This window comes from Mobula hypostoma, chromosome 11, assembly GCF_963921235.1.
Source record: "Mobula hypostoma chromosome 11, sMobHyp1.1, whole genome shotgun sequence".
NCBI classification, from domain to species: Eukaryota; Metazoa; Chordata; class Chondrichthyes; order Myliobatiformes; family Myliobatidae; genus Mobula; species Mobula hypostoma.
Window position 1 is genome coordinate 54606685 of NC_086107.1, and position 25266 is coordinate 54631950.

At 40.2% G+C, this 25266-nt stretch overlaps 1 protein-coding gene across 1 annotated transcript; it reads left to right on the forward strand.

Annotated features, from left to right (window-relative positions):
- Window positions 1–481: 481 nt before the first annotated feature.
- Window positions 482–24985, forward strand: tsg101a (tumor susceptibility 101a). The gene is made up of 10 exons (XM_063062094.1): window positions 482–611; window positions 786–870; window positions 6959–7024; window positions 7832–7995; window positions 10914–11040; window positions 14765–14828; window positions 19287–19390; window positions 21530–21732; window positions 22926–23165; window positions 24712–24985. Exons 1-10 carry the CDS (start codon window positions 570–572, stop codon window positions 24799–24801), a joined length of 1185 nt encoding a protein of 394 aa, XP_062918164.1. The 5' UTR covers window positions 482–569; the 3' UTR covers window positions 24802–24985.
- Window positions 24986–25266: the final 281 nt, after the last annotated feature.

Genomic DNA, 25266 nt, shown 5'->3' on the forward strand with positions numbered 1-25266 from the left:
AAAAATTCTTTCTACTTCACTTCTAATATTTACATATGTGCACTTGTGATGCTACTACTGTGACACAAATTTTCTTTGGAATCAATGAAGTATAAAGTATAATGGCTTTGCATAACGTGAATGGAGCAAGATTTGCCTATGCACCCTTTCAAAAGTGCTCGAAGTGTGCCAGGTCAGTTGGAGAGCGGCAGTGGACAGCACTTCTGAGACAAGCAGTTAAAATAGCTCAACAGATAGCGAAAGGCCAAATCACCTGCAAACGTTCCTGTACTGTATTACCAAGTAATACCAACCTGGACTAACGCAATGGGGGAGCCCAGTCCCATTGGGGACCCAGCCGCAGCCAGAGCTCCTTTCCCATTGGCGGCGCCATCCATCAGTGTGTCCAATTGACGAATCCTGTCCGTTCCCAAGGTCCCGCCCATTCCCGGGCCCCCCTCCAGAATACCCGAATCGCGCATGATCAGCTGAGTGCTTCCGGTTGGGATCTGCCTGATCGGAAGCGGAAGCAAAAGGAAACGCAAACAGAAGGGGCAGAAAGAGTAAACAAAGCGAAGGGAGTTGGGACGATGGCGATAGCCGAGGGAGTGCTGAAGAAAATGGTGTCGAAAGTAAGGAGAGGGCGATGTTGATAGGCGGCTTGAGAAAAGTGCGGTAGGAGTAAAGGCACGGAGGGGTGGGGGAAGAGTGTGAGGCTGGACTGGAGTGAGCGGTAGGGACGGTGGCGGAAGGAGGGAGCAGGAGCAAGCAGAGAACTGTTGTGACTTTTTTTCTTTCTTTTGAAGTATAAATACAGGGATCTCACCGTGCGAGAAATCCTAAATGTTACCTCCACCTATAAAGACCTCAAGCCCGTGAATGATTCATACGGTGAGTAATTGGGGAGAAATCAAAATCAATCTCTGATTTTCAGTCATGGTAATTCTGACTTGTGGCATGACGATTATGCGTTATCTTTAAGCCAATGAGTTGAAGTGACCCAGGAGCTGTGTAAATCATTGAATATCAATGCATCTTGTAATTGTGGACCTTTAGAATCTTCTTCTGGATTACATTGTTAGCGTCTTGCAGATTGACACAATTTCAAAATCTTTATCAAAACTCACGCAAAACCCCTCACAATGAAGCTTGACAACTATATCCTTTTAATCCCTGCCTATTCATGTATATATCTAATGCTTCTTAAACATTGTCTTCCTATGAGCTTCTAGCACCTTCTCTGGCAATGCAATCCACGTACTTACCAGTCTCTGTGTTACAAAAACACTTTTGCCTCACAAATCTTTATTTTTTTAAATCTCATCTTAGACCTCTGCACTCTAGCATTTTGATATTCCCAGCCTGAGAAAGTATTTGACTCGCCTATTACCAGCCAGCTTTTGGTGGTGAGAGTCCGTAATGATGGATGCCACCATCTCCAGTCATTGCCTTTTGAAGATGTTTTCGATGGTGGGGAAGCTAGAATCCTGAGTTTACAACCTTCTGCTGCTTTTTCCAATCCTGTGCATTGGTGTCTCCATACTGGACAGTGGTGTAATCAGTCAGAATGCTCACCCTCCACTGTACACCTGTAGAAATTTGTTCGGTCTTTGGTGATACACCAAATCTCTTCAGACTCCTAATGAAGTATACCTGCTGGCAGCCCTTCTTCATAATTGCACTCGGAGTAGATCTTTAGCGATGTTGACGCACAGGAGCTTGATGCTGTTCACCCTTTCCACTGTTACACCCTCAGAGAGGACAGGTGTTATGTCCTGGCTCCCCCCATCCTGAAGTCCACAGTCAATTCCCTGGTCTTATTGCTGTTGAGTGCACGGTTGTTGTACATCACCATCGGAGATTCTGCAAACAATAGTTGTGTCACCGGCGAATGAAGAGATGGCGTTTGAGTGCTGTCTGGCTACACACTCGGAGAGAGAGGGTTGAGCAGTGGGATAAGCACACATTCTTGATGCGAGCCAGTGCTGATTGTCAGTGAGGAGGATCATCCGCACTGACTGTGGCCTCCCGAGGAGGAAGTCAAGGCTCCAGTTGCAGAGGGAGGGACAGGAGGCCCAGGTTTTGAAGCTTATTGATTAGTACAGAGAGGATGATGGTGTTGAACAGTGAGCTGTAATCAATAAACAGCTGACGGATGTTACTATTGCTGTTGTCTGGGTGGTGCAATGTCGAGTGGAGAGCCAGAGAGACCACTGCTGCTGTAGAGCTTTTGCTTCTGTAGGTAAAACACAGACCAGAAGTCCCAGAACTGGACATAGACTATAAATGCAGTCTGGCCAAAATTTTATACAGCAGCAACCTGACTTGCCAGCTTTTATGTTTGATGGCCTGACCAACAAAGGCGACAATTGTTACGGGTTCCTTACCACCATAGCTGATTTTTGTTGCCACTTTCAGGGAGTTGTGGACATGGACCCTTAGATCAGTCTGGATGTCAATGTAACCAAGAGTCCTGCCATTTACTATATACTTTCCTCTTGTATTTGACCTTCCACAATGTATCACCTCGCAAAAGTGCAGATTAAATTCCGTCTTCCACATTTTGCCCAAATTTCCAGCTGGTCCATATGTTCTGTGTCCTTTAACCATCCTCACCTCCACTTACTAATTAGACTTCCTGCATTTTTGTCCAATATTACAAACATCGGAAGTCCTAGCACTGATCCTTCCAGAATGTCACTGGTCAGAACAAACTCTCCTCCACCATTATCCTCTATCTTCTATAACTAATTTTGTATCTAGTTTACCAGCTCACTAGATCCCATGTAACTTAACTTTCTGGACCTGCCTATCAAGAGTGTCCTTGTGAAGTGCTTTACAAAAATCCATGTATACAACATCCGCTGCCCCGCCTTCAATCGTCTTTGTCACTTCCTTAAAAAGCTCAGATCTAACTTGTGAACAGGACCTCACACTTGTGAACAGGACCTCACACTGACTATCCCTAATAACTACATGCTTTTCCAAGTTAGAGTCCTGTCCCTGCGAATCTTTTCCAGTAATTTCCCTGCAATTATCCCTGTTGCCCTTCTTAAACAGAGGAACAATATTGACTATTTTCTAGTCTTCTGGGACTTTGCCAGTGGCTAAAGAGAATACAAAGATTTCTCTCAAAGCTCCAACATTCTCCTCCCTCGTCTCACTCCCGTATCTTGTGGCAGGCTCCATCAAGGCATGGGGTCTTGTCCATTTTAAAGTTTTTCGGGACACCTAACACTAGTCTTTTAGCATCAATATGCCCTAGAATATTAACATACCCCACCCTGATATCACCACTATCTATGTTGTTCTTCTTTATGAATATTAATGCAGAGTTCTCAGTAAAGCCCCTACCAACTTCGTCTGGCTCCACGCATAAATTCTTTGTCTTGAGTGGCCCTTCTCTTTTCCTATCTTCCCTCTTATTCTTAATATACGTATGGAATACCTTGGGATTCTCCCAAATCCTAATTGCCATGAGAAGTTTCATGGCACGTTTTAGACATTAGCATTTCTTGATTCTGTCCTGCTTCCCTTCTGTTCCTCAAGGGCCTGATCCAATTTTGGTATATGTCTCATTTTTCTTTTTAACTAATTTAACAATATCTGTGGTTATTGATGAAGTGGGAGCCACCACTCTTAATGAGTTTTGGCAAGATATGTTTGATCTTTTAAACAATTTGTGCACAGGATGTAGAAATTACCATTAGTACCACGTGAATGAGTCACATCCTGTAGATCAGCAAGGAAAGCATTTTTTCCTCACTACAAGTTTGATCACTCAAGTGGGATTGTATATTACTTGTATCTTAATTGTAAAAAAAAACAAGTTTTGTAAAGTAACAAACTTGAGGAAGAAGTGTTTTGAAAGCACTTTAAAAATAATTTTCAGTTAATGCAAGCGTGGAATTTCAAGCATTGAGAATTAGGTTTAACTTAACTAGAGGCAGTTCAAGAACACTCACATCTTGGATATGTTGACCCTTGTCTTCTGAATTATTTTCACAATTTCAAAATCAGTTATAAAATGGCAGATTAAAATCACACAGCAAGAGAGACCACTTGCACCATCAGTGATTTGTGGCAGCCTGCTTTTGAAGAATGGCCCAGTTAAGTCTACTGCTTGGCTCTTTCCCCATGCAGTGACAATTAATTTGTTCTGTCAGTGTAATTGTGAACAGATCAGCTCCTGTTACTGCTGTAAGGAGTGATATCAATCCCTTCATATAATTAAGCCATTCCTCTGCATTGTTTCTGAGCCTTAAATTTTTTTTTGTAATTTTTTTTATTGAATTTAATCATCAAATTTTCCATAAGATGTGTTTTAGATACTGTACATATATATCATATAATCATATTTGTCACAAATCTCCACATAATATTTATCTGGGGTATACACTTATAGAAAGGAGAGGAAGGAAAGAACAATCAAAAGAAGAAAATTGTATGCAGAGTAGGGAGTGATCTTTTTTTTACAACATATTCATGGACTTGTGAGAATAAAATCAGGCCTATGAGGTGTTATGTAGTTAAACCATTTTTTCCAGTATGAATAAAATTGTTCCAACTTATGATTAACAGATGCTGTTATCTTCTCCATTTTGTAAATGTCCATTGTAATTTCCATCCATACATTTAAAGTTGGACTCACCTGTGATAACCATTTCCTAGTAAGGGTCTTTACCAGCCACCAGCAAACATTCATTAAATATTTATCTCTTTTCAACCATTCTTGAGATATATACCCAAAATATATGGTCATATATACATTTAAAGATGTCTTGTAGGGCATTATGTATCCCACAATATATTCAATATTTTCTAATGCTTTGTGCTCAGAATTGGTCACATGATCTTGTCTGCAGCCTAGTGAATGTTTTATAAAGATTTTGCACAAACTTTGCTGCCAAGTTGACCTTCCTGTCAAATGCACAAGTACAAGTATGCAGGATGTGCCATGAAAAGCTTGCTTGTGGCAGCATCAGCTGTGCAGCATTCACAAGGAAAACAAAACATAAATTATACAAGATAATAAGAGGAATAGATAGAGTGGATAGCCAGTGCCTCTTCCCCAGGGCACCACTGCTCAATACAAGAGGACATGGCTTTAAGGTAAGGGGTGGGAAGTTCAAGGGGGATATTAGAGGAAGGTTTTTTACTCAGAGAGTGGTTGGTGCGTGGAATGCACTGCCTGAGTCAGTGGTGGAGGCAGATACACTAGTGAAGTTTAAGAGACTACTAGACAGGTATATGGAGGAACTTAAGGTGGGGGCTTATATGGGAGGCAGGGCTTGAGGGTCGGCACAACATTGTGGGCCGAAGGGCCTGTACGGTGCTGTACTATTCTATGTTTCTAAGTTCTATGTAGAACAGTCTCTTGTGATGCAAAGTGATGATAGTGTTGCTGTACTCAGGTTGATTTGGGAAAAGGGAAGTAGCTGATCTTGAACCTGGTGGTGTGGGCCTTCAAGCTTCTGTACCTCCTGCTTGGTGGTAGCTGTGAGATGAGGGGATGGCTGAGTGGTCCGGATCTGTGATGGGGGGTGCTGCCTTCCCGTTAGGGAAGTTAATTTCCTAAGGAAATTCGATCAAGGTTGATGCAAGTAAATTAGAGTGGAGCCTCTAACAGTGTGTTTCGAACTCCAAATAATACAGAGAGCGCAGCTCCTTTTATGCATGTACAAATCCATTGCAAAAGCAAAGGCTGTTCAATTAACGTTGTGAATTGGAAAAGATAAGCAAGATTCACATGCAGTTCTCTTGTGATAAGCCATACCCATAGCAGCAGTCAAAATTCAAAAATTAAGTCCTGTGTACAACTTTGTATTAACAGTTTGTCTCATCCTTGAGTCTAATTCTTACAAGATAATCAACTGCAAGTATTTATTTGAAGAGTCATGTCTGCTAAAAGCCAAGGCCAGATCTATAACAAACCAAGCTGCAAACTGGTTTCCATACTCAAAAAGCCAATATTAACCCTTTGTCTATCAAAATCTTTACTGATACTATTTTCCTCAACACTTCCTGAGGCAGTGCCTCGTGCATACTCTGTGGTGGGGGGAGTGCAACGTGCATGTAGTGCGTGGGCATCCCCTTCAGAATTATTTCCTTTAAGTTTCTCTGTGATTTTTCCTGCTAAATTGACATTACTCTTCAAATCCTAATTTGAACTTGCATTCCGACACAGCATCTGTGCAATTTAAATTCGTTAACAAATTTTGATTAGCATGAATCCATTGGGTGGTAAAATCTGCCAGGTGTACTCACTTTCTTTCAGGCATGAAAATCCGCCGTCCTTGGCTCATCTGTACCATCTACTGTGTGATTTATTACACAAATCTGATTTTCTCTTGAACTAATTGCCTTATTTGGCAATTCCAGTTGAGGAACAATTAGGGATATTCATATTGTGTGAAACTGAGTTGTGATTTTAAAAAAAACAGGAGTAAAGGCAATTGAAATGTACTGACATTGGTTTCAAAGTGCTGGTATAATTCATAGGCTGTCATCTTCCCCATTTTACTGGATTACCTTACTGAGTTCAATATCTTTGGTTGTTTCTTTCCTGCATTTATATACATGAATTATTATTGTTTGTATTTGTGTGTAATAACTTTCAGTGTTTCCTGTGTGTACTTGAACTTCCGTCATACAGATCTATTCCATTTGGAATAGTTCAGTGGGTCTCATTTATGGCCATTTATCAAATGTGAAATGTATAAATTGAAAAGCAATGTTCTGTTGTAGTATTCACTTGATTTGCTCTTAAATGTGAGTTAAACTGGGTCACAAATGTGGAAGCTTTTTCAGCTTCTCACCATGAGCTGCTCTGACACTCGGTGTTACCACTGCTCATGCTGATGTTCTTTGCTGCACCAGGGGGCATGGTTTCATTACATACTGATGAAGCTGAGTGTCTTTTCCATAAACACTTGTGATTGAGTGAGATGTTGACTTTGTTTTCCCTTTCTGGTTTTAGTATTCAACAATGGTAATTCACAGGAGCTAATGAGTCTCACCGGGACGATCCCAGTTAGCTACAGAGGTAAGAAAGGAATTATGAGCGATTGTGGAAGTGGGACTTTGTTTTCTGTCAAAGCTGCTGCTGACTTGTCACAGCTTTAAATATCTCTAAAGACATTTATAAATCAAAAATAATTATTTTTTTAAAAACTAGAAAATTTTAAGTTGTAATCAAAAGTAAAAGTAAGCTTTGCCTCTCGGACCTATGTTCTAGAAACCCCGCTGGACTCTCGGTTATGATCTGGTTGTGGGTTCACCAGCAAAACGCGCCTTCCTCTGATGTGCCAGGAATATCAAGCGTGTTTGTATATTTAATAGGTGGCACATCTGGATGTCAGCTAAGTAGGAAGTTAAACTTTGGAACAATAATCAACTCTGTGTTCAATTCATGCTCTTTGAAAACTATAGTTTGGAGGTGGTTAGTAGGAAGTTCTAACCGTATCAAGGAAGGGAGAATGAATTCTGTGCACCATGAGGCTGAGCGGACCTGAGAGTTAACTTGACTTGCCAGCATGTGTTACTGGGTGGATTTGAATCATGATCTGTCTGCAGGGGCTTTCCTGTTATTTCTTTTCTGGGTGCATCGTTGAGAGGAAGTGCTGGAATTAGAAATAGAGAAGACTTCACGGATCTTTGGAGACGTCATTCTGGTCTAAGCACATTGAGCCCAATGTGTTTCATTCATGGACCAGCATTGGAATATTAATTAGTCATATTTATTTTTAATTTATTGTTGAAGCCAATCTTGACCTACTGTATTCACCCCTTTAAATGAGCTGTCAGTTTATTTTGGAAGCAATAAAGCTGTTTGACTACTTTATCTTTGCAGGCAATATGTACAATATCCCCGTCTGTCTCTGGTTGCTGGACTCCTACCCTTACAACCCACCAATCTGCTTTGTAAAACCCACCAGCACCATGATGATCAAAACAGGAAAACATGTTGATGCCAATGGGAAAATCTACCTCCCTTATCTGCACGAGTGGAAACATGTGAGTATCACAGATTTTAAATAAGGCAATTATCTTCCACAGAAGAGGAAAATATTAGCAGCCAAGATCTCTGGAAAAGTAGATGTTAGCGGATTGCCTCCAGAGAGTGTCAGGCTGACAGCCGGCTTGGTTAAAGATGGAAGATGTTAGATTGAGGATTCTTGGATACAAGGATTCAAGATTTTAAATGACATCTCTGGAACATGTGTAAAGGAGAATGAATTAATTGTTACTCCAGATCAGATGCAGCACAAAAAAAACCCACAATAAGATAAAGAACATCATCATAATAATAATAATAATAAACACAATCGTATAGTTTCTATTTAATTGGAACACACCAGGACCAGTACATTTTGGCCCAATTAAACCGCTGCCCCAATTAACTAAAATTTAATGGAAATGGCTAAAAATGTATAAAAAAGACAAATTGAGTAACAAATTATGACAAATGATGTATTTAAATAAAATACAAAACAAGTTAGAACACTACCAATGCTACTACACGACTATAAACTATGTATTAGTTCCTAGTACCAGTTGATGGAGGAATTCATCTGTGTCACATTCTTTTGACTGTAAATGAGCAAAATCAGTGCAGATAATAGACTGCCTTCATACAATGCTTTCAATGATTGCATCCTCCAAATCTTCATTTTAATTGTTATGTATAAGATGAGTGTGTCAATACCTTCAAACTCTTCATAGTTTTTGACTTGTTGAAGTAGTGAAATTGTTTCCTTTCCACTCCTGGCTGTTTCTGCTATCTCCAATCCTGAATGCTTGAAACCACAGTGAGCAAAATAGTTCTGAGTTGGAGTTGTCTTATTTCTCACCAACTATCATGACAAATTGCTGTTTTTTGAACACAAATGCAAGCATCTGACGCTATTTAAAACCTGTTCAATCAAGGTATGGTCTTATGTCTAATGGGCACACAAGTGCACATGACTGACACTAGTTAGAAACTGTTCCCAGCAGTCTCTTGCCAAAATTAAGCAGTTTAGTGTCCCAATAAAACGAAGAGAAACCTGACTATTTTCGCGATTCAGTTTTTGTTCTTTAAGAGTTGTGCCAAATAAGTAGCTGCCCCGATTAACTGGCGGCCCAATTAACTGGACTCTGCTATAAATATAAATACATAAGGTAACTTGTAGATTGATTGTATGTCCATAAAGTGACGCTAGGCACAGGAGTGTCTGTACATAAGGTGCCTGATAGAAAATGATAAAATAGTGGTGCTTGGGGGTATAGAGGAGTGGGTTAGTGGGTTGAGGTGTTAATCAGCCATATTGCTTGGGTAAAGTAACTGATTTTGAATCTGGCATGGATGCTACGTGGCCTCCTCGCTGATGGGAGTGAGACAAATAGATCATGAGCAGCGTGGGTGGGATCCATCATGATGTTACTGGCTCTTTTCCGGCACCTTTTTGTATATATGTCCTTGATGGCAGGTAGGCAGGTGCCAGTGATGTCGGGCTGTTTTGACTACCTTTTGTAGAGCTTTTCAGTCCGCCGCAGTGCAGTTTCTTTACCGTACGGTGATGCAGCTTGTTGGGATGCTCTCTACTGCATCAGCAGAACAATGTGAGAATAGATGTGCGCGGTCCAACTCAGGTGAGCTTTTCTGATTGTACAGAATGTGTTCTGGGACCATGATAGGTTGTGTGAGATGTACACTGCCAGGAGTTGGAAACCGCACGCAGTTTCCACTGCTGTGCCGCAGACCTAAAGAGGGGTGTGAGTGGTGCGAGCTCTCCTGAAGTCGCTAATCATCTTTATCTTATTGACATTGAGGAAGAGGTTATTTGCCTTGCACCTCCTTTCTGTAGACCATGTTGTTATTGTTGGTGATGAGTATAGAGGGGCTGCCAGGAAAGTACTGATCATTTTGTGGAAATCTGAGTGCTTTAGTCGACAGGGAATGAGAAAGCGAACCGGTTCAGCCACTAAAGTGAGTCCCAGCGCAACTCTAACCCAGTCACTGTTTAACTACATTGTGAATACATGTAAAGCCAGAATTTCAAGAATCCTAAAGAATTAGTTCCTCCAGCGTGTTGTGAGTGAACTTGGGTTACCATTCTCCAATGGAAGAGGGCATTTAGATCATTGAGACTAAGACCTCCAGGAGTGTGCTGGAGGAACTGTACCTGGTGAAATGACTGAGCGCAGAGCTGGCTCAGTGAAGGACATGGGGAATAGGTCCTTCTCTGCCTCCCGAGTCAGATCAATTACCTCTTAAACCAAAATCTCGTGCCCGAAATGGGACCTGAGTCTTCTTGGGCATAGATTCAATGGTAATCACACATTTCAGGGCCAATTTACAAAATGACAGTAGTACCAGTGAAGATTAAGGGGTTAAGGGTGCAATTTTTCTTTAATGCATTAGAAAGAATTGTTCTATTTTTGTTGAGACACTGTCACCAGTTCTGAGCCAGAAGGGGCTGCATTCCACTTGAACTGGAACAGGAATAGTGTCCTGGTAACAAGGATAAAAAGAAGTGACAGTCTTTAAATGGGAAGACTGGGTAAGTGTTCTGCAGCAACCAAAATCACTAAATATAAAATCAAAAAGAGCAGCGAAACGTGGTGGAAATGTTGTTCATCAAGGCTTCATTGCTCTTACGCCCATTAGCACATCTTTGTGACGTGAGGCCCAGAATAATCAGTAGTGTGGGTATTTCCTTTGAGAGTGCTGAGGGCCTGCTCAAAAGGTTTTTAAGTTATGAGATTTGAAAGACTGTTCAGAGTTGCTTTCAGGACAAGAACTCAAATGGGGAATTTGGAAGAAAATTGCACCAGTCACATTTGCAGATTGATTCAATGACATTCTGTTCATATTTCCGTGTGGAATCAGGAATCGAGAGCATCAGGGTGTTGCTTCAGTGGAGATTTAATGCTGTATTTTTCTCATCCAGCCACATTCTGATCTATATGGGCTGATCCAGGTGATGATCGTCATGTTTGGGGAGGAGCCTCCAGTCTTTTCGAGGCCAGCTGCACCTCCAACTTACCCTCAGTACCAAGCCGCAGGGCCACCAAACAGTAAGTAACTTTTTCAAGTGTTAAATCTGATCCATTTAAACCCGCGAATATGTATCTTTTGTTTTTACATTTGTAAGTTAACTGAGAGTACCCTCACTAAAGTTCATTCACCACTAGAGCATAAATTTATATAGTTTTTGAAACTCGTCCCACATTGTAAGAAAATGAGGCCATGAAAGATAATGCAAGAAATGTATACTCCATATTCTAACAAGGTCAGTCATCAAGGGCTGCAGATGACCTCTTAAGCTTAGGCTTTGTATCAAGGAACTATATAGGGTTCACCATTCAGTACCTGCATGTGCAAATGAAGCCCTAATGTGACTAGACATTTTTCTTGACATGAGATTATTTTGGCACTTTGTAACCTTCCTATAACCCAGGTCTTCCTGTCCAGGCAGCTTCCCTGTAAATCTCTTCTGCACCCCCTCCAGCATGGCAATGCCTTTCCTGTAACACAGTGACCAAAACTGTATATGATACTCCAAGTGTGGCATTACCAGTGGCTTATATAAGTGGACATAACATCCCCACTCCTTAACTTGGCCGTGACTGATGAGGCCAGCAAGCTAAAAGTCGTCTGCACCACCCTGTCTACTTACATGGTTGCTTTCAACAAACTATGCACTTGTACTTCCAGGTCCCTCTCAGTGCTCTGTAATTCACTGTATAGGTCCTACCCTGGTTTAATGTCCAAAATGAATCACCTCACTCAAAGTTCAAAGTAAATTTATGGTCATATGTGTCACCATATGCAACCTTGAGATTTGTTTTCTTGCGGGCATACTCAGTAAATGTGTGAACCATAATAGTTAACATAATGAAATGCCACACCCAACAGGACAGACAGACAACCAGTGTGCAGAAGACAACAAACTGGGCAAATACAAAAGAAAAAAGAAATAATAATACTTAAATAAGCAATGGACATTGAGAAAATGAGATGAAGAGTCCTTGAAAGTGAGTCTGTAGTTTGTGGGAACATTTCAATGATGGGGCAAGTGAAGTTATCATCTCTGGTTCAAGAGCCTGATGACTGAGGGATAATAACTTCCTGAATGTGGTGGTATGAGTCCTAGGACTCCTGTACTTTTTTCCTGATGGTAGCAGCGAGAAGAGAGCATGACCTGGGTGGTGCAGTGTGGGAGTCCTTGATGATGGATGCTGCTTTCCTGTGATAGCGCTTTGTGTAGATGTGCTCATTGATGGGGAGGACATTAACCGTGAAGGACTGGGCCATATCCAATACATTTTGTAGACTTTTCCGTTCAAGGGCATTGTGCTTCTATATTATCCTAAGTTGAAATCTATCTGCTATTCTTCGCCTATCTCCCTAACTGATCAAGATTGCTGCAATTTATTGTAACTAGTAAGAGAACTTACTAATTATGCCAAATACTTTCATATGCAAGTAATTTACATAAATAATGATTAACATAGGTCCTGGGGCACCCTGCTTGTTACAGGCCTCAAATTGGAGAATCACCTTCAACCATCACCTTCTGCTTCCAATCATCAAGCCTATTCTGAATCCCGCCCCCCACCCCTTGCTAGCTCCCCCTGAGTCTCATGTGCCCTAACCTTCTGAATCAGCTTGCCATGTGAGACCTTGGCAAAGGCCTTATTAAAGTCCATGTAGACTACATTCACTGCCTTACCTCTCAGTTACCTCTTTGAAAACCTCTAAGAACTTTCATCAGACATGACTTGCCATGCACAAAACAGTATTTACTTCTTGATTAGGCATTAACTATCCAAGTACTGTTCATTCCTTCAAATCACATGATTTACATCTGCTCCACTATTCATTGACTAAGGGAAAGAAATGTCCCTTAAACTTTCGGGTCAAAGATTCTTTGTCAGAACTAGACAAAATTTAAAGAAAAAACAAGTTATTAAATTATAGAGATTGCAGGGGAAGGAAGGAAAGGCCAGTGGAAATATCTGTAATGAAGTAATGCTAGAAATGCCATGGCTCTTTTAACAATGCTTCTTTGAAGTTAAACTCTCTGTCACACAGATGCTGACTGACCTGAGTGTTTTCAGATTTTCGGTATCTACAGGTCTTGATTTGGAGTAACTGACTAGCTGTGCCCACAGTTTGTGCCGCTTGCCGTTGTTTAATCGTGCTGAACTCCCAACTGAATTAAGCAGATTGGTTGGCATTGACACATCGACACTGCTAAACTAACTGGGTGATATAGTATTAGTGTTTTGTTCCAATGACATTAAATAAATTAGATGAAACTAACTGCTGTTTTTCAATCTGATCACATAAAGATTTGTGTCCATGTTTAAGTCTGTAATTCCGAAATGTCAAACTCCATAATATTTGGTAAAATTAAGATCGGAAAGCTGAGAAGCAGTGTTGTTTTGAGCTACATAAGAGATATACTCCTTGGTACCTCAAGATAAAGAGAAAAAAAATCAAATTAAACAATTATTTCAGGCAAATTTTGTTGCTCTTAGCATCAGATTTAGGATCATTTAACAAAATTGTATGACCATCCATCAACAGTGATACCAATATTCACCTTCATTGTAAGGGAGAGAACATGTCATGCTCAGCAAATTTTGCAAAATAATTTGCAGTTTGAGGATAGGAACAAATGTATCTATGTTCAACTATGTCTAACTGCATAATTGAAATTCTAAGCCGTATTATAATGGATAAATTATCAGTTGTAATGACTGAATAAATAAATGGATAGGGAAAGACTATAGAACATATTATCTCAGCCAGTGGTTTTCATTACACATTTCTTATTATAATGATCAGTAATACAACCCAGAAACCTTGTTTTATATTAGTTAGATGAATATATAGAGAGTGTTGTAGTTTTAAATAGATGAGTAAGCAGTCTCAATCAATCTCAGTCTAAGATGGAAACATTAATTCACAAGATATGATGCTTTCATCAGATTTTACTGCAGTTATTCCCCGATCACCTTTCTGTAATTAAATGCCCACCAACCCCCATCTCCATTGCCATCTCCCTGATTTCCTGTGTCAGTAGACCTACCTAAACACTACATTGATGCAGTGTCTTTTTGATTCTGCAGGGGCAGTTCCAAATCCATGAGCATCTTTCAGAATATAGTATAGTGATCCGATGTAACTGTCTCATTCCTTTTGCGAGGCATCAATTATCTGAGGCCTTCTAACTTACGGCAGTTAGGTCAAGAGAAGCATGATGAAGTGCTGGAAAAGGAGGCAGCCACTCCATCAGTGGAAGTGTCAGGAGATCTAACTCGGCTGGCTGGCTGGCAAGTGAGTGGTCGGAAAGTCAGTGGTTCATCGCTCATTGAGGGACTCTGATACACCCCCACTTTCTGAGTAGAAGCTGCCATATGTATAGGGAGTTAGTGCAGTGTTGGCCAGACGATCCAGCCCATTGCATTGGTCTTGTGCTGAGAGGTTTATGAATGGACTCCAGCAGGAACTGACAAAATTTCCAGAAGGATTATCAAGCAGTATTAAAATAAATTGTGCCGAATAATTCTGCTTAGATTGGTAATATTTATATGTGATAAATTAGCTATGATATCAACAAGGAAAGAAAGGGACTTTCAACTATGAATACTGCATAATTGTCTAATACATAACCCCTAGAATTTCTCTGAGTAACTTTAGCAGTATTTATGATATTGTAAGGATGCACATGATTAACTGAGCCATTTTAACACACCATTAATCTTTGCGTGCTTTGCTTTCTCATTTCAGCTTCCTACATGCCTGGAATGACAGCTGGAGTAGCACCATACCCGTCGGGCCATAGCAACACTGGGTACGGTTTGTATTTACCAGAACACTCACACTGAATGGTATAAATAACATGCACATTCTTTATGTGTTCATTTAAATGCTTCATTTTGGCATGTTAGCTTGGTTGATATTCTTTGCTACTGTTAGGTATTAAAGTTCCTTCTATCCATGTAGATGGATGTAAAAGTTCCGTGGTACTTGAACAGGACCGAAACAGTGTGATGATCCTCTAGCTGAGGCTGGGCTCGCATTAATTTAATAAAGTAATTAATGAATTGCTGGAAATAATTGTCTTGCTATATGTTAATCTGAGCCTGAAGTTAGCATTCCAGAACCAAGCGGAGAGAAAACATACAAAGCCGAGCACAGGTCGACAGAAACCCCAAAGGAGTTGCATACGTACTGCTAAGATTGCATGTGCCTGATATTCTGCAATCTTTGTGGCGTTGTTTGCAGTGAAAGTGAGGGCAAATCACAACAATCAGCTTTCAGAATAGGAACACTCAGACACTCTCTGCTGTAGTAATTCTGATTCTTTAATCTAAGAAATTCCTCTTCATTGGCTCTGTATAATTTTTATGGCCACATTGCCTTTCCCTTAAAAATACATCTTGTTGTGCGGGCATCACTTCTAGGGTGGTATTCGTCACTGTCCCTGTTATCCCTAAAGAAGGTAAGTTACCTCTTTGAACTGCTAAAGTACAAGTACATTGCCCCCTGGAAGTGGTGTCACAGGGAGAAAGGGTGGTGCTCCCACAGCACTGTTGAGTTGAAGTATGAAAATTGCTTTCATAGAGTCAGAGTGATACATTGTGGAAACATGTCCATGGTCCATGCCAACTGAGATGCCCATCTTAGTTAGTCCCAATTACTTGTGTCTGGCCCATGTCTTCCTAAACCTTTCCTATCCATGTATCTGTCCAAGTATCTCTGAAATATTATTAGTGTACCTGTCTCATCCACTTCCTCTGGCAGCTCCCTTATTTCATCCTTTGGATGAAAAGGTTGCTTTTCAAGTTCCTATTACATCTCTCCCTTCTTGCCTTAAACTTCTATAGTTTAGTTCTTGATTCCCCAAACGCTGGGGCGTGCATTCACACAATCATTATGTTATACACCTGTGTGTTCACCCCTTATTCTCCTACCCTGCAATGAGTAATGTCCTAGCCTGTTCAACCTCTCTAACACAGTCCTTGCAACATCTTTGTAATTTTTTTGCACTATTTCCAGCTTAATAGCATCCTTACTCTCATAGTGTGACCGAAATTGAACACAATATTGCAGATGCAGTCTTACAAACATCTTGTACGGCTGCAGTGTAACGTTCCAACCCCTGACTGATAAATTCCAAATCAAAAGCTGCCTTCACCACCCTGTCTGCTTGTGACACTTCCAGGGAACCATATACTTGTAGGTCCCTCTGTTCCACAACACTCGCCAAGACCCATTCACTGAAGTCTTCCCAAAATACAAACCTAATCCCTAGCTGAATTATATTTTATTTGGGCTTCTTACTTACTTGATCAAGATCCCATTTGTAATTCTTGAATACCATCTGCACTGCCGATAAATAATTTCAAATTCTTCTTCATTTCTTTTTCAAAGCTATCTCGTGTCCCTTTTTGCTCTTCTGATTTATTTCTTAAGTAGTACTCCTGCTTCCTCAGTACTCCTCTAGAGACTTACTTGATCCCAGTTGCCTGAATCTGACTTGTATTTCCTTTCTCCTGACCAGAGTTTCGATATCCATCATCCAGGGTTCCCTACTCCTGCCAGCTTTGTCCTTCACTATAACTGGGATATGCATACCTGGAACTCACATTTCACTTAAAAGCCTGTCATTTGCCAGACATCTATTTGCTCGCAAACAACCTACTCCATCTTTTACTAGTTCCTGCTTAATACTGTCAAAAGGACCTTCTGTATATTGCCTGAGGAAGCTTCCTGAGCACACTTAATAAATTCCACCCATCTAAGCCCTTAGCATTATGCCAGTCCCAGTCTATATTAGGAAAGTTACAAGCCCCTACTATACTTGCAACTTTCTGAAATCTCCCTGGATATTTGTTCCTCTAATTCCCAGTGACTGTTAGTACACTTCCAGCATGTTGATCAGCCACATATTTCTCAGCTCCAGCCATAAAGTCTCACTAGTAATCCCCTCAATAACTTCATCTCGGACTATTCCTGTGAGATTCTCCTTAATCATAAATGCAACTCCCCCCTCGTCTCTTTCCTCTGCCTATACCTGGAACATTTAGCTGCCAGTCCTCCTCTTCTGTTAATCTCACATAACTTTCCACCCTCTGGGTTCATCCACCTTACCTGTCAGTCCTTATATATTTAAATAAATACAATTTAATCCAAAAGTCTTTACTTACTCCGTACTATGCTGCTGCTTGTCTTCTGCACTGAACCTACTGTCATTGAATTCTGTATCAACTTGCAGGCTCCCATCTGCTCACTTCTGCTTTGGTCTAAAGAAGTCCCAGGAATAATGTGGGGCTGCATAGATGATAAGTGCATAGTTTCTTATTCTTAACCATGAAATAAATCTATTTACTGACCACCTATGACACACAATAAAAGTTTTAGTCAAGATGTCGGTATTGTCTCCACAAGTTAAAGAAAAGACAGAAGACTAACGTCACTTTGTGACCTCTGTTTGCACTGATGCATTTCCTAAGTTGCTGTCTGTTGACTGATTTTTGACCGATTTACGTGCAGGGCCAGATTGGAAAGGTTGGGTATGGGCCAAATCAAGGCAACAGGGTTTGGGTCCGAGAGTGAGGAGTGACCCGCTGCTTGGACTGTTTATGTGCCTGGCCAGTTTGGAAAGGTCAGGGTGTTGGGGCTGGAGGTGAGGAACGGGCCAGTGTTTAGCTCGCTGCCTGCAAGGTTTACTCGGCTCTGCGCTGAACTGAGGCTGCGACCTGCAGCCTACAGGCTCCTAGACCGGCTGCAGTGATGACCTGCTTCATGGCTGTGAACTCACTTCATGAACTTCAGTTCTGAATATTATTTGCTTTCTTTTTATTGTTTGCATGATTTATTGTTTTCTGCACATCGGGGGTTTGACGGTCTTGTTTTTTAATGGGTTCTATTAGCTTTCTTTGTTTTGTGGCTGTCTGTAAGGAGACATATCTCAAGGTTGTATATAGAAACATAGAAAATAGGTGCAGGAGTAGGCCATTCGGCCCTTCGAGCCTGCACCGCCATTTATTATGATCATGGCTGATCATCCAACTCAGAACCCAGCCTTCCCTCCATACCCCCTGACCCCTGTAGCCACAAGGGCCATATCTAACTTCCTTTTAAACATAGCTAATGAACTGGCCTCAACAGTTTGCTGTGGCAGAGAATTCCACAGATTCACCACTCTCTGTGTGAAGAAGTTTTTCCTAATCTCGGTCCTAAAAGGCTTCCCCTCTATCCTCAAACTGTGACCCCTCGTTCTGGACCTCCCCAACATCGGGAACAATCTTCCCGCATCTAGCCTGTCCAATCTCTTTAGGATCTTATACGTTTCAATCAGATCCCCCCTCAATCTTCTAAATTCCAACGAGTACAAGCCCAATTCATCCAGTCTTTCTTCATATGAAAGACCTGCCATCCCAGGAATCAATCTGGTGAACCTTCTTTGTACTCCCTCTATGGCAAAGATGTCTTTCCTCAGATTAGGGGACCAAAACTGCACACAATACTCCAGGTGTGGTCTCACCAAGGCCTTGTACAACTGCAGTAGTACCTCCCTGCTCCTGTACTCGAATCCTCTTGCTATAAATGCCAGCATACCATTCGCCTTTTTCACCGCCTGCTGTACCTGCATGCCCACTTTCAATGACTGGTGTATAATGACACCCAGGTCTCCTTGCACCTCCCCTTTTCCTAATCGGCCACCATTCAGATAATAATCTGTTTTCCTATTTTTGCCACCAAATATAGTATACATACTTTGATAATGAAGTAATTTGAACTTTGAACCACCCGTACAAGCACCTCCAGCAGGACTGCAGTACTTCAAGTATAAAGTCTACCACCACTTTCACTAGAATAATTAGGAGTCACAATAACTACTAGCCTTGTCAGGAAAGTCTGCTTCCTATTTACAATAAAAAATGTTGTAAATCTATAGATGCTACTTGCAATTCATATTTTATATCTGATCTAGCATCTGCTGAGGGAGATTCTACAAGCTACAACTAAACATTACGTTTGAAGAAACTAATTGTCAGTCATACTGTTGAACATATTTCTTTCTAAAAGGTCTTTTCCAATTACTCAATGTTTGTAATTTTTATTATGGATAAAAAATGGTGATGCAGAAGCCCATGTGACCAGATGCCTTGCTGTTTCCTTGTATCGATGTTCCTCTGGCAGCTGGTAACAGCCTCGGTTTGCTGCCAGTGTTGGACTTTTCTTACAAGTACGGTACGTCATTGTGCGTTGATACTTGGTTTTCTTTCTTTCATGCTTCCAGTGGATTTCCAGGATTTCCCTATCCTCCTCAAGGTTCATATCCTCCGACCACAGGGACTACGCAACAGCATCCGTATTCCAGCCAATCTTCTGCTGCAGGTGTTGGTGAGAACATACACTTAATTTTCTTTTTGCTTGCGGGCGTTTGGAAATATTGTCCTGTAAAAGCTGGAATGTAATATTTTATATCAGGTGACTTCAGGACAGTGCACTTGCTCTATTCTTGTCTGCTGGGCATGGCAGAGAAGTTCAGACAGCACAGGCTTCTGTTCCATCGATTTAGCATCACTCCAGTATCTTGGCAAATGTGCAATACTCATATGTGAGCTTATGAATAAATGTTGACTCACTATTTGCTGATTTATGGCATCACAATGAAACCTGTTCCTGTCCACCACTAAATTCACACTGCTTGCAAAAATCATTACAGTAATCAAGAGTAAGAAACCTTAGTGCTCCCTCCTCCCCTGCACTCTTCCCCCCCCCCCAACCCATCTCTCACACCACCCTCTCTTAGTCCAGGAGCATAGAGTCCTATTTAATATTCTGATTGGTGCTTAACTAAGATCATTCAACTCAGCTTCTTAATGTCACTGGGCTATATCAGGATCAGGAATCCTAGCTGACCTCTAGTTTCTAATAGATCATGCATTAGAGACCTATTAAGTTCAACAGAAAGGAATCTTCTACGTTTTGCTGACTCTTTAAAGTTTGCAGACAGCTACTAGCAACTGCTCAGCAGTGGAAAATTTACCTCTCATTCTTGTATGATACAAAATGCTATATCAGAATCCCAAATTAAATTCCCCTGAACTTCTGATTGGCATTTTAAATCATTTTAATGTATTTCTTAGAAATTATTAAAATATAAAACTGTGGAGCTGAGGCAATTCAATTTCTCTCATTATTTCAGTTTGGGAAACAATCATTCTTTGAGTCCACTGATATTTTATTACAAAATCTGAAATTTAACCAATACCATTTAGAATACATTTTTTCCAATGCTTTTAATTTTATTGATAATGTTCTGCTTTCTCCCATTGGCCTTATGGTAGAGTATTTTTAACCACTTTAGTTTAATTCACCATCTTATAACTAAAACACTTCTGTTAATGGCTGTGTCACGACTTGTATTTTTCCATTTCTCACATCTGCCACTTCCAACAAACTTCACGTATTCAGGATAACTTCATTGTCGTTTGTAAAAGAGTAAAGATAAAGATTACAAATTTCCACTGAGACCTTTGAAGTGTTTTGGGGGATGTAACTGCAGCAGGAAAAAAGATTGGCTTAGTCTATGCATCTTCCCTGAATCTTGAAAAGATCAAAAAAGGATCAAAGGAAAAGGATCAAAGTGGTTGAATCAAATCTGCTCCAAGTCTCAAGGACAATGTACATATTTTATTCTGGACAGTTTATAAATTTTATTCTAAGAGAAGGAGAGCTTGGGTATCCCTTATCCGAAAACCTCCGAAATCCAAAAGTTTTGAGTCCTTACATGAAGTTACAAATGGAAAATTCCACAAGGCACAGGAAAGGTTCCCAGACGATGCACAGGTCTTTGCACACCACAGTTCTGAGAAGTAACCTCACATATGTAAAGAACAGAAGTAACAGAAGTTAATGGAAAAATAGAAAAACTGCATAAAGTGAAAAATGAAGATCTTGATCGTGTAAAGAGTGTGGATGTCTGCGTTGGAATGAACATATGCCAGTTAACAGTACGCTGATGCTGAAACAAGCAAAGCTCTATCACGACGAACTGAAAATTGAAGGTTACTATGAATATTCAGCAGGCTGGTTAGATAAATTTAAGAAAAGGCACAGTATTAAATTTTTAGAGTCTGCTGATTACGAACTATTGATAAGTTTGCGAAGATTTTTGCTGATGAAAATCTAACACCAGAGCAGGTCTACAATGCTGATTGTTTTTATACCTTATATAAAACCTTAAATGGAAAGTAAAATACAAATACAGTGTAGTGTAACCTTTTAATCAAAACACAGCATCGTAGGTGAAGACTGAAAGCCTGCTGTTGTTTGTTGTTTTTCAACAGCTGATTCAGGTATTCTTCCGATGTTGCTGTGCTGCTTTTGTTACCCTGCACACATTGTATTTTGTTAACACTCATACCATTAAGTACATATGTGTAATGAAGACTGCTAACTGGTAGTAATAAATTCAGAGTTGGAAATGATGCCGTTCTCAAGCTATCTCATTATCTCATACTGTTTGTCTTGCAGGTCCTGGCAGAGACAACACCATTGGTGAGGACACAATCCGCGCTTCGTTGATCTCTGCGGTTAGCGATAAACTGCGCTGGCGGATGAAAGAAGAAATGGACCGTGCTCAAGCTGAACTTGATGCCCTCAAACGAACAGAGGAGGACCTGAAGAAAGGGCACCAGAAACTAGAAATGATGGTCAGTCAGCTGGATCAAGAAATGGTAAGACTGAGTTGCCTGAAAGGATTGCTCTTATTATATAACAGAATGATAATGGACCTCATTATTTTGTATCACCTTAAATTTGCCAGAAAGATAAATATTAACCTAATCCTTTTTATTTAAACCTGTTTTGTATCAGCTTTTAACCATACATGTTCTAAAGATCAATACCACTTCCTCAGTAATCCTAGCGAAGTAGTAGAAGTAGTTGGAATTGTGGGTAGGCAGTGTATTTCTGGAAATGACAGAGTTTGGTAAAGTTGATTCTCAGCATGGATCTGCTGATGACAGCTCCACCAAACTGACCGAATTCCAGATTTTAACCAAGCTTACTTGGTTTCATCTTTGTTTTGTGAATGACCTCTGACCTCCTGTTTTATTGTAAATTTATTCATCATTATGGAATGACTCATTTGTTTTAATAGAAATTTGTAAGTTAATTGTGGGGATGTTCACTCTGACTTGAAAAAGCCTAAATGCTTTCGAGAGGTTTCTGTGGTGAAATGCTGGGTAGCTGTAATGCCTACACCACCTTCAATAACAGGCAGACACATGTGGATCTGACATGTCTCTGAGCCTTGTGAAATTGTAATGGAGTCTGGGGTCATTTCCTAAATTGCTGAGCAGAGGCTGGTTGAGCTGTGCATCAAACACCTCTGCTTCACTCCAGCCTCATTTGAATGGTGCATTTGCTGACCTACATTTAAAGGTCAGATTCCATCTTTGGTTCAGGGATAGTTATGTTTATAATTAGTTTCAAGTTTTCAGATTGGAGTTTTTTCAGAAACTATGTGAGCCTTCAAGCTGCTGTATCTGCCATCGTGTGCATATTGAATTGCGGAGTTAGCATGGGAAAACTGCCAGGCACAGGTGCGTCAAGGCAACCTGCCCTATCAGTCTTGCGTCCTCTCCTAATCTTTCTACTTATCCTTCACCCTCATGTATCACTGTATTGGAGTACTTTATTTTAAACATCCTCAGAAATAATTTCTGAATAGAGGACTAATATTAGGCATAACGTAGCACAATCATGCTTGAATATTTTTTTTGAGTATTGCCTCAGGAGTCTGCCTCTGTACTTTGTAAATTGTATTCCTTCAAAATAGCGTATCCACCCTGTAGATTTCTTTAATAAAAACCATTCCTCCAGCTGTATGAAGTTTTAATGACTCAAAACCTGTCACTTTTCCCAGTCTGATGTAGACAAGAATATTGAAGCTCTGAAGAAGAAAGATGAAGAGCTGAGTGTTGCACTGGAGAAAATGGAGAACCAGTCTGAAAATAATGACATTGATGAAGTTGTTGTGCCAACAGCACCACTGTACAAACAAATCCTAAATCTTTATGCAGAGGAGAATGCCATTGAGGACACCATTTTCTACCTGGGTGAAGCTCTGAGACGAGATGTCATTGATTTGGAAGTCTTCTTAAAGGTGATTGCTTGAATTGATGTGTTAATAGATGCACCTTGGGTCGTATTCCATTCCCTGCTTATTGGCTCTGGTAATGACTTCCTAATTGTCCACATTACTTTCCTGAGAACAGCCCCAGCATGTTAGCAACCCTTAACAGTAATGTGAGCAGTTGAGTATTTCCCAGATCTCTAATCAATATGGTGTGAGCCCAGTTGTGAGGATTGTATCTCTAACTGGTTACTTACCCATCTCACCTTCTTGTCCATGAAATCCTTATTTCTAAAATTTTCAACTTTATTAAAATCTCTTCGCTGTATGAACCTAATCCAGAGCAGCAAGTTCTGCTTAACAAGATCTGAAATTTCATCCCCAGCACCCTATTCATTAGTTTTGTGTTGAAGATGATGCCAAAAACTTTTATTGAGCTGTTCCATTGTTACCTTCCAGAGTTTACTGTCAGATGTAGTTCAGATTTCTGCAAAGCCTTTTGCAGTTTTACTAGGTTAAGAGTCCAGTGTAGTAAATACCTGTTGTGACTGAGCATAGCCTAGAGATTCAGTTTAATGTGAGTAGCTCTGAGTTTAATACCAAATGGAATTGATTATTTTAAGTTTGGGCTTTCTATAGTTAGCTACAATATTTTTAACAGGAGGGTTAGTCATCAGTTCTTTATTATCTGTGAATGTAAATTATCATTAACTGACAGTTCATAGCTTAAATCAGTCTGGCATTAGGCACTTTGAGGCAATGAGCAATGCACTAATGAGAGAATATATAGTATTTGTTTTTCATTCCTGGAGCTAGTTCCCTGGTCTTTCTATTTTTTGGGTGAATTTCCTCATGATCCTTAGTCTTGGTCTTCCTCCCATTCTCCATGTATACTCACTGCAAGACTTACCAGTTTAAAGATATTACTAGTAAATCTTTAAACCCCGCTTTTTCTGACAGTAGGCGGAGGCAGGTACATGAATAGAAAAGATTTAGAGTGGTACTGACCAAATAGGCACCTTGGTCACTCTGGAGCAGTTGAGCCAAAGGGCCTATTTCCATGTTATGATTCTATCCTTAAGAATCTTCAACTCTCTATAATGTTACTGGAATTTTGCACTGTACTGAATGTTCTTAGATTTAATGAATATTGCCTAGTTTTTCCTTTGACCTTTAATGATTTTCAGTGAAGGCTTTCATTCATCGAGCTCCCTTTGTTTCTGAAGACCACCTGGACTTGTATCTTCAATAACTGACTTTCCTATTCTTTTAAATGGCACAGTTTGCTTTGAATTTAACAATTTCCTGTACTGCTGCTTCTACTTTGGTGTTGCTGACAATGTGTTTTTGTATTTAAACCCATTAATGATCCAGAAATATTCTGTATCCAACTTTAAAGCTATGATCCATTGCTCATAACTTATTTCTCCACGGTGACCAGAGGAAAAAAAAATTATAGACAACTGATCTGACACTTATGTTGGATCTTAATAATTTGATTACAGAACAGCTTTTAGCCAGATGTCTTTCAGGAGTAATGAATTTTGACATTAATGTTACTCTCTTCTCCCTACAGCATGTACGCCTCCTATCTCGCAAACAGTTCCAGCTTCGAGCATTGATGCAGAAAGCAAGAAAAACAGCAGGCCTTAGTGACTTGTACTGAATAATTGTCTGATTTTCAGAGAACGGTCTCTTTTTTTTGCCTGCAATTAACCAACTTCAAAAGATAAGTTATTAGATGTTCTAGCTGTAAATTATGTTGACTGATTGTTTTCTTTGAAACATCTTTGTGACAGCACTTTGTATTTACCTGTAACCTGAAGTAGACATTAGAATAAAGATTCTATCAATTTTAAGCTAAAGTGTCAATGTCATGAAACTTCCTAATTTTGCCAGCTTTCTTTGAAAAGCCTAAAACATTTAGAGAAAAGTCATCAACTGTATATTATTATTATGGGGGGGGGGGGAATCAAGCCATGTTAGACACAAGGACATCTTTAAAGGCTTAGTCACTCTTGCACATTCATAAATTTCTACAAATAATTTATTATGCAAAAAGGGTTTGGTCCTCTTTTCAGAAGTAAAATCCTTTTAGAAGACAGAAGTATTTAAGATAGTGTTGATGACC

Bases quoted from the DNA above. Each gene is read 5' to 3' on its own strand.
- tsg101a (XM_063062094.1), top strand. From the start codon at position 570: ATGGCGATAGCCGAGGGAGTGCTGAAGAAAATGGTGTCGAAA. The intron at 7,996-10,913 runs GTGAGTATCACA...TTTCTCATCCAG, and splicing joins ATCTGCACGAGTGGAAACAT to CCACATTCTGATCTATATGG. The intron at 19,391-21,529 runs GTGAGAACATAC...TTTGTCTTGCAG, and splicing joins ATCTTCTGCTGCAGGTGTTG to GTCCTGGCAGAGACAACACC.